The sequence below is a fragment of the Entelurus aequoreus genome, linkage group LG12 (assembly GCF_033978785.1).
Source record: "Entelurus aequoreus isolate RoL-2023_Sb linkage group LG12, RoL_Eaeq_v1.1, whole genome shotgun sequence".
NCBI lineage: Eukaryota > Metazoa > Chordata > Actinopteri > Syngnathiformes > Syngnathidae > Entelurus > Entelurus aequoreus.
The window spans coordinates 35,127,073-35,139,581 of NC_084742.1; the positions used below are offsets into that span (position 1 = coordinate 35,127,073).

The window sequence follows — 12,509 nt, forward strand, 5'->3', positions numbered from 1 at the left end:
GCTGCATTCGGGCGGAAGGCGGGGTACACCCTGGACAAGTTGCCACCTCATCACAGGGCCAACACAGATAGTCCAATCAGCTACAAATGACTGGTGACCGTTTGGGTCTTTTCCAGGTCCCCCCACCCCAAAAAATTCCAAATTTTCGATTGACATATTGATCTCACACTGTTCTTATTGTGCCTTTTCCTCAAGCGACTTTCTTCAGGCCTCCAGTGCCACCTGTTGCTCGGGTGCACGCTCTTATTAATAAACATGTGTCCGGTCCACCACGAGTGGGCGAATCTTAACCCGCACGCCATCACCTGGCGGTGGTACTCCACCAAGAAGGGGTGCGGGGTGGGGGTGGTCCGCACTGAAAGCACTCCTCAAGACCCGAATACTCCACGTAATCCTGAATGTCACAATGCGGCGAGGAGCAGGTGCCTCTCCCTCCAGCGTACTAATGACCCAATTATATCAATCAGAATCCTGATTATAGCAGCACACACACACCGTGAGAGCCACCTGGATGGCGTGCATGTGCCCCCCCCCTCCCACACACACACCTCCCATCACAAAGGATGAGGAGGAGGACTGCCTGAATGGAGAGGCTCGTTAAGATGAGGCTGGCTATTCGCTAATCAGCATCTCTCACCAGGGGGCCATCAATGCATCACATAGGTGTCCCTATTAAAGTGGCATAACGTGCAGTTGTACAAATAGCCAACACGATGAAGGACCCTGAACTCATCCTATAAAGTCAGCTGACTGCCTTATGTCGCATGGAATGTGTTTCCTCATGTGTCAACAATACGTGCCACCCATTTTTTTGAAATTTTTTTAGCCTCTTTCGTGGCCATCTCATGTCTAAATGAGCATCATTAAGCGTCACAACAACAACAACAACAACAACAACAACAACAACAACATAAACAATAGTGCACGGACGGCGCGTGAGGAAGTGCCATGTCAGCGCATCTGCTCCATTTTGTTCCAAAAATGTTCGCTATGGAAGAAATGGGGTGGGGGGGATGGGGGATCGTGGAACTCATCTGCCAGTCTACCCAACGCGCACACGCGCGCGTGCACGCAACCACACTCACGCCGAAGAAAATGCAACATTTTAGGTGCACAAAGTTAAAAGCGGCCACGTCCACTTTTTTTTTTTTTTTTTTTGGCATGTATCGTTCGGAACAATCGGATTAGGCTGGTGCGTGTGCACTGACCTGGCAACACAATCCTTGCTCGATGCTAATCTGCGCAACTTTATACATTCCTTTTTTTTTTTTTTTGACTGTGCGTGTGTGTTCCTCTTCAAGCCAGCGGGTTAGGTTCGGTCCGGTCGGTCGTGCAACTTGCTTAAAGTTACAGGAACAGAAAATTCGACTTTTGGGGGGGTAAAAAAAAAAAAGTGACTTGTTTCTCAGGGTGCATACATGACACACACGGCGGCGTGGTCCCGGCTACATACGTGCATCATGCATGCCAGTCTCTCTCTCTCTCTCTCTCTCTCTCTCTCTCGCTCTCTTTCACGCATGCACATATATCCGAACTAGCCACGGAAAAAGAAACTAAACATGGAGACAATAAAGCGTACGCGGTGTTGTAGAAGTGCACGGAGTTCGATTGTTATTTTTGGAATAAATGTTGTTTTGGTTTTTTACCCCAAAGCAGCTGGAAGAAAGTGTTGGAGGTGTACTTACGCGCGAGGCGGCGAGGAGATTAATGACACGACACGTCATGATTACGTTGCGCTTGAATTAAATACATTACGACTTGGGGAAAAAAATGGAAATCAGGGTTGTATACAAGCATACGGCGTCTCCCCCTCCCTCCCTCTCTCTCTCTCTCTCTCTCTCTCTCTCTCTCTCTCTCTCTCTCTCTCTCTCTCTCTCTCTCTCTCTCTCTCTCTTTCTCTCTCCCCATTCTTGTTGTGCAGGGGCGGTGTGCAGGCAGGCAGGGTGAGGGTGGGTGGTTCGGGGTTTGATGTAGGTTGGAAATGTTAATTATGATCTCAGCACGGGCACCATTTTACACCGCCGTCATCTGCAGCCTCGTTCTCATCCCAAAAATGGCAGCTGACACAGTTTGGATGGAGGAGGAGGAGGAACAAAAAGCACGTTGCCACTATGGACCGAGGTGAAGCCCGGGAACAAGGAGCACATGCACACAAAACTTGCACAACTCCCCTGTTGGAATTTTACAAGCACTTTCGAGTTGTATTGGTTTTTGGGAGAAAGAAAAAAAATCAGCTGTTCGAGATCCAAGGGTCGGAGAAACAACTTTCCCCCCAACAGCAGGCGACACCTTTATAGTCCAATTTAAAGGCCTACTGAAACGAAATGTTCTTATTTAAACGGGGATAGCAGGTCCATTCTACGTGTCACATTTGATAATTTCGCGATATTGCCATATTTTTACTGAAAGGATTTAGTAGAGAACATCGACGATAAAGTTCGCAACTTTTGCTCGCTGATAAAAAAGCCTTGCCTGTACCGGAAGTAGCGTGACGTCACAGGTTGTGGAGCGCCTCACATCTGCACATTGTTTACAATTATGGCCACCAGCAGCGAGAGCTATTCGGACAGAGAAAGCGACGATTACCCCATTAATTTGAGCGAGGATGAAAGATTCGTGGATGAGGAAAGTGAGAGTGAAGGATTAGAGGGCAGTGGAAGCGGATTCAGATAGGGATGATGCTGTGAGAGGCGGGTGGGACCTGATATTCAGCTGGGAATGAATACAACAGTAAATAAACACAATACATATATATACTCTATTAGCCACAACACAACCAGGCTTATATTTAATATGCCACAAATTAATCCCACATAACAAACACCTCCCTCCTGCCGTCCATATAACCCACCAATACAACTCAAACACCCGCACAACACACTCAATCCCACAGCCCAAAGTAACGTTCACCTCCGTAAAGTTCATACAGCACATTTATTTCCCCAAAGTTACGTACGTGAGCGCACATAGAGGCACGCACGTACGGGCAAGCGATTAAATGTTTGGAAGCCAAAGCTGCGTACTCACGGTAGCGTGTCTGCTATCCAACTCAAAGTCCTCCTGGTTGTGTTGCTGCAGCCAGCCGCTAATACACGGATCCCACCTACAGCTTTCTTCTTTGCCTTCTTCATTGTTCATTAAACAAATTGCAAAATATTTACCAACACAGATGTCCAGAATACTGTGGAATTTTGCGATGAAAACAGACGACTTAATAGCTGGCCACAATGGTGTCCCAATATGTCCGCACAATCTGTGACGTCACGCGCAAATGTCATCATACCGAGACGTTTTCAGCAGAATATTCCGCAGGAAATTTAAAATTGCACTTTACTAATCTAACCCGGCCGTATTGGCATGTGTTGCAATGTTAAGATTTCATCATTGACATATAAACTATCAGACTGCGTGGTCGGTAGTAGTGGGTTTCAGTAGGCCTTTAAATGTAATTGAGATAGGCTCCAGCGACCCCAAAAGGGACAAGCGGTAGAAGATGGATGGATGGATTGAACAATAATGCATGTTTAGAGCTAGTGTTGTAACGACACCAATATTATGGTAAAAATAATTATTTCGGTACTTTTCTAAATAAAGGGCACCACAAAAAAATTGCATTATTGGCTTTATTTTAACAACAAATCTTTGGGTACATTAAACATATGTTTCTTATTGCAGTTAAAGGCCTACTGAAATGATTTTTTTTAATTTAAACGGGAATAGCAGATCCATTCTATGTGTCATACTTGATCATTTCGCGATATTGCCATATTTTTGCTGAAAGGATTTAGTAGAGAAAATCAACGATAAAGTTCGCAACTTTTGCTCGCTGATAAAAAAAAGCCTTGCCTGTACCGGAATTAGCGTGACGTCACAGGAGCTAGTATTCCTCACAATTCCCCATTGTTTACAATGGAGCGAGAGAGATTCGGACCGAGAAAGTGACGATTACCCCATTAATTTGAGCGAGGATGAAAGATTCGTAGATGAGGAACGTTACAGTGAAGGACTTGAGAGGCAGTGATGGACGTATCTTTTTTCGCTCTGACCGTAACTTAGGTACAAGCTGGTTCATTGGATTCCACACTCTCTCCTTTTTCTATTGTGGATCACGGATTTGTATTTCAAACCACCTCGGATACTATATCCTCTTGAAAATGAGAGTCGAGCACGCGAAATGGACATTTAAAGTGACTTTTATCTCCAAGACAATACATCGGTGACACACTTAGCTACTGAGCTAACGTGATAGCATCGTTCTCAAATGAAGATAGAAACAAAATAAATAAACCCCTGACTGGAAGGATAGACAGAAGACCAACAATACTATTAAACCATGTACATGTAACTACACGGTTAAAAATTCTCAGCCTGGTAAGGCTTAAAAATGCTGTTGCTAACGACACTAAGGCTAATTTAGCAACTTAGCAACCGGACCTCACAGAACTATGATAAAACATTAGTGCTCCACCTACGCCAGCCAGCCCTCATCTTCCCATCAACAGCCGTGCTCACCTGCATTCCAGCGATCAATGGCGCGACGAAGGACTTTATCCGTGGGTTTGGCGGCAAGCATCGGCTAGGCGTCTGCTATCAGGGTAAGTAGTCCTTGTTGTGTTGCTGTAAGTATTGTACATAGCCGCTAAGACACTGATCGATCCCACCTACAACGTTCTTCTTTGCAGCCTCCATTGTTCATTAAACAAATTGCAAAAGATTCACCAACACAGATGTCCAGAATACTGTGGAATTTTGTCGAAGAAAACAAGAGGATTTTCTATCGGGTCGGATGGGGTCCAACCACTTCCGTTGCTTTTGTGACGTCACGCGCATAAATCATATCCAAAGGAGTTTTTCAACCGGAATTGTGGCGGGAATTTTAAAATTGCACTTCATAAGTTAACCCGGCCGTATTGGCATGTGTTGCAATGTTAAGATTTCATCATTTATATATAAACTATCAGACTGCGTGGTTGGTAGTAGTGGGTTTCAGTAGGCCTTTAAGTCCATCCATCCATCCATTTTCTACCGCTTGTCCCTTTTGGGGTCGCGGGGGGTGCTGGAGCCTATCTTAGCTACATTCGGGCGGAAGGCTGGGTACAACCTGGACAAGTCGCCACCTCATCGCAGGGCCAACACAGACAGACAGACAGCATTCACACTCATATTTGGTTTACATGGTTTACAGAAGAAACTAAAGCCCAGAAATGATCATGTAGAAAGCTGGAACGCAAATGGCGTGCGACTAAACTTGAGGTTTTCCATCAAGCATGGAGTGATAGTTTAATAACTTATAAACGCATGCTTACCTCAGCTAAAGCTAAATATTACTCAAATCTCATCCACCTCAACAAAAATGATCCTAAATTTTTGTTTAGTACAGTAGCATCGCTAACCCAACAAGGGACTCCTCCCAGTAGCTCCACCCACTCAGCAGATGACTTTATGAATTTCTTTAATAAGAAAATTGAAGTCATTAGAAAAGAGATTAAAGACAATGCATCTCAGCTACAACTGGGTTCTATTAACACAAATACGACTGTATATACGACGGACACTGCCCTCCAAAATAGTTTCTCTCTCTTTGATGAAATAACATTGGAGGAATTGTTAAAATGTGTAAATGGGACAAAACAAACAACATGTTTACTTGACCCAATTCCTGGGAAACTTATCAAGGAGCTTTTTGTGTTATTAGGTCCATCAGTGTTAAATATTATAAACTTATCACTTTCCTCTGGTACTGTTCCCCTAGCATTCAAAAAAGCGGTTATTCATCCTCTACTCAAAAGACCTAACCTCGATCCTGACCTCATGGTGAACTACCGGCCGGTGTCCCACCTTCCGTTTATCTCGAAAATTCTCGAAAAAATTGTCGCACAGCAGCTAAATGAACACTTAGCGTCTAACAATCTCTGTGAATCTTTTCAATCCGGTTTCAGGGCAAATCACTCTACGGAGACAGCCCTCGCAAAAATGACTAATGATCTAATTGCTAACGATGGATTCTGATGCGTCATCTATGTTGCTGCTTCTTGATCCTAGCGCCGCTTTCGATACTGTTGATCATAATATTTTATTAGAGCGTATCAAAACGCGTATTGGGATGTCAGACTTAGCCTTGTCTTGGTTTGACTCTTATCTTACTGACAGGATGCAGTGTGTCTCCCATAACAATGTGACCTCGGACTATGTTAAGGTAACGTGCGGAGTTCCCCAGTGTTCGGTTCTTGGCCCTGCACTCTCTAGTATTTACATGCTGCCGCTAGGTGACATCATACGCAAATACGGTGTTAGCTTTCACTGTTATGCGGATGACACCCAACTCTACATGCCCCTAAAGTTGACCAACACGCCGGATTGTAGTCAGCTGGAGGTGTGTCTTAATGAAATTAAACATGGATGTCCGCTAACTTTTTGCAACTCAACGCTAAGAAAACGGAAATGCTGATTATCGGTCCTGCTCAACACCGACATCTATTTAATAATACCACCTTAACATTTGACAACCAAACAATTAAACAAGGCGACTCGGTAAAGAATCTGGGTATTATCTTCGACCCAACTCTCTCGTTTGAGTCACACATTAAGAGTGTTACTAAAACGGCCTTCTTTCATCTCCGTAATATCGCTAAAATTCGTTCCATTTTGTCCACAAGCGATGCTGAGATCATTATCCATGCGTTCGTTACATCTCGTCTCGATTACTGTAACGTTTTATTTTCGGGCCTCCCTATGTCTAGCATTAAAAGATTACAGATGGTACAAAATGCGGCTGCTAGACTTTTGACAAAAACAAGAAAGTTTGATCATATTACGCCTATACTGGCTCACTTGCACTGGCTTCCTGTGCACCTAAGATGCGACTTTAAAGTTTTACTACTTACGTATAAAATACTACACGGTCAAGCTCCTGCCTATCTTGCCGATTGTATTGTACCATATGTCCCGGCAAGAAATCTGCGTTCAAAGAACTCCAGCTTATTAGTGATTCCCAGAGCCCAAAAAAAGTCTGCGGGCTATAGAGCGTTTTCTATTCGGGCTCCAATATTATGGAATGCCCTCCCGGTAAAAGTTAGAGATGCTACCTCAGTAGAAGCATTTAAGTCTCATCTTAAAACTCATTTGTATACTCTAGCCTTTAAATAGACTCCCTTTTTAGACCAGTTGATCTGCCGTTTCTTTTCTTTTCTTTTTTACTCTGCTCCGGGGTGGACCGCTAGCCTGTTCATCGGATGGGGACATCTCTACGCTGCTGACCCGTCTCCGCTCGGGATGGTTCCTGCTGGCCCCACCATGGACTGGACTTTCGCTGATGTGCTGGACTTTCACAATATTATGTCAGACCCACTCGACATCCATTGCTTTTGGTCTCCCCTAGAGGGGGGGGGGGGGTTACCCACATATGCGGTCCTCTCCAAGGTTTCTCATAGTCATTCACATTGACGTCCCACTGGGGTGAGTTTTCCTTGCCCGTATGTGGGCTCTGTACCGAGGATGTCGTTGTGGCTTGTACAGCCCTTTGAGACACTTGTGATTTAGGGCTATATAAATAAACATTGATTGATTGATTGATATTCACACACTAGGGCCAATTTAGTGTTGCCAATCAGCCTATCCCCAGGTGCATGTCTTTGGAGGCGGGAGGAAGCCGAAGTCCTTAAATAAAATAGTGAGCATACAAGACAACTTGTCTTTTATTAGTAAGTAAGCAAACACAGGCTCCCAATTTAGCTGCTGACGTATGCAGTAACATATTGTGTCATTTATCATTCCAAATATTTCGTCAAAATTATTAAGGACAAGTGGTAGAAAATGAATTATTAATCCACTTGTTCATTTACTGTTAATATCTGCTTACTTTCTCTTTTAGCACGTTCTATCTACACTTCTGTTAGAATGTAATAATCACTTATTCTTCGGTTGTTTGATACTTTACATTAGTTTTGGATGATACCACAAATTTGGGTATCCATCCGATACCAAGTAGTTACAGGATCATCCATTGGTCATATTCAAAGTCCTCATGTGTCCAGGGACATATTTCCTGAGTTTATAACATAATATAAAAATTAAAAAAATAATAGAAGATTTTGTGATGCTAATAAATATCAATGTCATCATAGTAGTTTCGACGAGATACGCTATTGTACGTGGTATCCTTACAGTGGATGTTAGGTGTAGATCCACCAATGGCGTTTGTTTATATTGTAGCGTCCCGGAGAAGTTGGTGCTGCAGGGAATTCTGGGAATTTGTTCTGTAGTTTTCGTTGTGTTGCGGTGCAAATATCCTTCCAAAATGTGTTTGTCGTTGTTGTTTAGTGTGGTTTCACTATATGGCACATATTTATGACAGTGTTGGCATTGTTCATACTGCCACCCTTAGTGTGACATGTATGGCTGTTGAGTAAGTATGCAATTCATTCACTCGTGTTTAGTGTGTTCAAAGTCAATATGTTAGTGTCATAAGTTTGTTACCGGGCTCAATGAAATCTCGGTCAGGCTTTGTTAATTATAGATTTTATGATTTGTGACTTATTTATATGTAAAATTTACTAATTTCGCCTCAAAATCATCATCAACAACATGATTGACCTTTCATAAATTAATACAAAGTTTGAAAGTTTCCATCAATCCCACGTGGGTGCCTGGAATTGTGGGTGCTTTGGGGCCCGAGCACCCACAGGCTCGCCGCCTATGGTCAGAGAAACAAGTTGCCCTCCTCCCAACAGCAGGCGACACCTTATAGTTCCAATTTAAATGCAATGGATTGAACAATAGGGCAGCACGGTGTCACAGGGGTTAGTGCATGTGCCTCACAATACAAAGGTCCTGAGTAGTCCTGAGTTCAATCCCGGGCTCGGGATCTTTCTGTGTGGAGTTTGCATGTTCTCCCTGTGACTGTGTGGGTTCCCTCCCCGGGTACTCCGGCTTCCTCCCACCTCCAAAAACATGCACCTGGGGATACGTTGATTGGCAACACTAAATTGGCCCTAGTGTGTGAATGTGAGTGTGAATGTTGTCTGTCTATCTGTGTTGGCCCTGCGATGAGGTGGCGACTTGTCCAGGGTGTACCCCGCCTTCCACCCGAATGCAGCTGAGATAGGCTCCAGCACCCCCCGCGACCCCAAAAGGGACAAGCGGTAGAAAATGGATGGATGGATAGATGGATGGATTGAACAATAATGCATGCTTAGAGCAGTGGTTCTCCAACTTTTTTCACCAACTACCACCTAAGGAAACACTCCAAATGCCACCATAATGACCAACATAAATACAGTAGCGGTCTAGGCCTAAGGATATTCATAAAAACAAGGAGGCGGTTTTATTTAACAATCCAATCCAATCCACTTGATTTATTTAACACATGTAGGCCATGTCTACACTAAGTCGTTTAACCCTTTAAACAAATAATTATTTAGCCTAAGCCCCGTGTCAGCCACACTAAACCAACCTTTAAGCCCCCCCCCCCCCGGACAATTTTTTACACGGCTAAGTGCGCCGTGTATTTCTTGAATCTCCGGTACTTAGCTGTGTATGGACTCATTGATCGTTTACAAAGTGAGTTCGGAGAGGAAGTGACGCTAGAAAGACCGCGCCCCACACAGGAAGTGACGTCAGAAAGACCTCGCCACAGCCAGCTTCATAATAAAGCGGTTTCATAACTCGGAGCTAACCACTGGAAATATGGAGGCGAGTCATCCAGACATGCTGTGTTTCTCCTTCTTCTACATGTACAGACGCTTGTGGAAATCACACATGAATACCTTAAGAGAAAGTGATTGCAGCTATTTGGGATACAACACTTCTCAGACGGCAAGAGAACTTTCCAATGTCCGGCCGGGTCATCTGTGATTCTACTTAGAGAAAAACTATCCGTTTGTCGAAGGAGAGTCAACGAGAATGCGAGCTCCCGTGGATGTGATAAAAAAAAAGGTAGCTTGTGCTTTGTATTACCTGGCCATCGAGGAAAACGGCCAATGCATTTGGACTGGCAAAGCAGACTGTATCAGATAATGTCCCCCATGTATGTCGCTGACTCAACGCCTAGGTCCAGAGTATATAAAGTCACCAAAAACGAATGGCCAATGAAGGTGAAGTCAAAAGAGTGAGGAGTGTCCTGACCAGATATCTAGATCCCGAGATTGATTAATGTTAAATGTTTTTTATCACATTGTTTACGTGTCTAATAAAGATTTGATTAATTTATGATTTCTCAGGTGTGAGTCACTACAATAGGGCCCCACAGCACACTGGATTCCAGTTAATTGAAATACCACAACACTGGATATTATTCAGACAAGCTAAATTTAAGAACTTGCACACAAAGCAACACTGGAGGTGACTATGACGTGCGCATTTTCCACGCATGCGTACTAGGTCGCGTTGCGCTTGCGGACTGAGGGGCGCGCGTGTCTTAAACGGTGGCATTGTTGTGTGTGGACACGGATAAGGCTATGTGTGATTTACCCTGGATAACCTTATCAGGCTTAGTGTAAACGGGGCCTTAAACAACAAAAATGTTTCCAAATTGCTGCACAAAAATATTAAAAACAAGATTCAAATACTATCCATAGTTCCACCAATGACTGAATAAAAACTAAATAAATATAAAACCAATATAAATATTAAAAACGATTTTAAAGGGTAACCCTAACCCCTAACCCAATTAAAACTATAGAAATAAACATTTAAAAACACAAGTATATTTCATATTTGTGGACACTGTAACATACAGTGGTGTGCCGTCAGGGCCAGCAAGGCCTTCTCTGCTGGCCTAACATAACCAGAAGTCATGATCATAATTAAAGACAAAAGTAATTTTTTATGTACGTTCCCTAAATATCTAAAAGTAGTCATATTCTCTTTGTGTCACATTACTCTCCTTCCAGCGCTGTTGTTTTTAGGTTATAGAGTTTTTATCCAATCAGAATTCAGCTATCTTATGTTGCCATGCTGTACCAAATCTGCCCAAGGCCTTCAGAATCAACAATGCGGGCGTCCAGTGAACGGACACGTACAGGTGATAGACAGTTGCGATAGCCAATCAGATCACAAGTTGTTGTCAGTAAGACCTTCTAGCTGGCCTAAGGCAGATATATATTGTGATGTTATGAGCTCGGTAACATAAGAACTCTCTTACCCAGCATGCCACAGTAGTAGCGAAGAGCATGCGCAGTAGCCCCTGCAGCAGGATGTTTTTGATGAGCACGCTGTGGAGTGAACTACTCAGCCAACACGTCTCGTCTGCATCTTTTATGATTAGACAAGACAACACATATATTTGCAAGGCCATTTTCAAGAAGGATATTTAAAGAGAAACTACATCTTGTGAGACGATGTCTGCCAACCCCGGAAGCTCGAATGGGTTCTACACATTGTGAGTTGAGATATGTTTTTTCTTTATTTTTTCACGTTTAATATGTTTTTTGCAATTTTAATTTTGACAGTGCCAAAAGAGATATGTTTTAATTGCTGATGCGGGTTTATTGATTTTTAAATGCGCCAGAAATTAACCCGTTTTGTACACTGTTGGTGGTGATTCAATGCCCAGTATCGCGTACATGTGTTTCTGTATAGTGTTTCTCCCGAAATGGTCATGTGGTGACATCAATTATGGTATTTTGAGAGGTAATCATTGGACACAGGACATCACTGAAGGCCTAGGTGGGAAACGCACGACCCGCCACTGGTAACATTACACACAGTTTGAACAGTAACACTGTGCTTAACTATTTAATTGTGATTCTTTAGTATAATACTAGATAAAGCCCGTACCACAGTTTGAGCAGAGTCATGTATGAAGAGAGTGTGGCCAACTCGGTTTTAGGCAATTTCCTCAATTGGTCAAAAGGCACTAAAGTGACTACAGAGCGCCATGACTGTTACTAACTTTGAGCTAATGTCTTGTGTTTGCGGCTCTACCTTGTTAGTTTTTTCCACGTGTATAAATGTCCAGTTGTGCAGCACAGGGCTGCTCCATCCGTGAGAATTGTGGCAAACTTTTACATCGCTTTCCCCACAACCCGGAAAGAAGACAAGTATGGGAAGTGAAATAATAACAGAATAAATGAACAAATTAAAAAGATGGTTTGAAAAAAACACTAAATAATAATAATGCAATTCGGTAGCAGTAGAAGAGAAAGTCAAACACAAATATTGAAAGAGTAAAAGAAACTAAATTATGCGTGTAATAATAGATGAGAAATGAACTGGAAAAGTCGTAAAAAATAAACATGAAGTGGCAAGAAATATGTCAATAGTGAATAAGTCAAAATATGTTCTAGACCAAAAATCACTCCATATTCTCTACTGCTTGCCAGTGTTATCATATCTAAGTTATTGTGCAGAAATATGAGGGAATAAAAGTACACTTATTCACTTACCATGTTACACAAAAAAAAAAGATGAGCTAGAATAATACATAAATGTCACGACTTGGTCTATGGCGTGGTTGGCTCTCCCGTGGTGCAAATGAATTGCACCATACGTGGCGTACAGGTGAGGACATG

General features: G+C 43.0%; 1 protein-coding gene across 1 annotated transcript in view; it reads right to left on the minus strand.

Annotated features, from left to right (window-relative positions):
* The window catches only part of znf219 (zinc finger protein 219), a 19,960-nt gene extending 18,142 nt beyond the window's left edge, over nucleotides 1-1,818 (minus strand). The window contains exon 1 of the mRNA XM_062065834.1: nucleotides 1,686-1,818. Coding sequence (XP_061921818.1) covers nucleotides 1,686-1,724 — 39 coding nt within the window. The 5' untranslated portion in view covers nucleotides 1,725-1,818. The remainder of the gene's footprint in view (nucleotides 1-1,685) is intronic.
* Nucleotides 1,819-12,509: the final 10,691 nt, after the last annotated feature.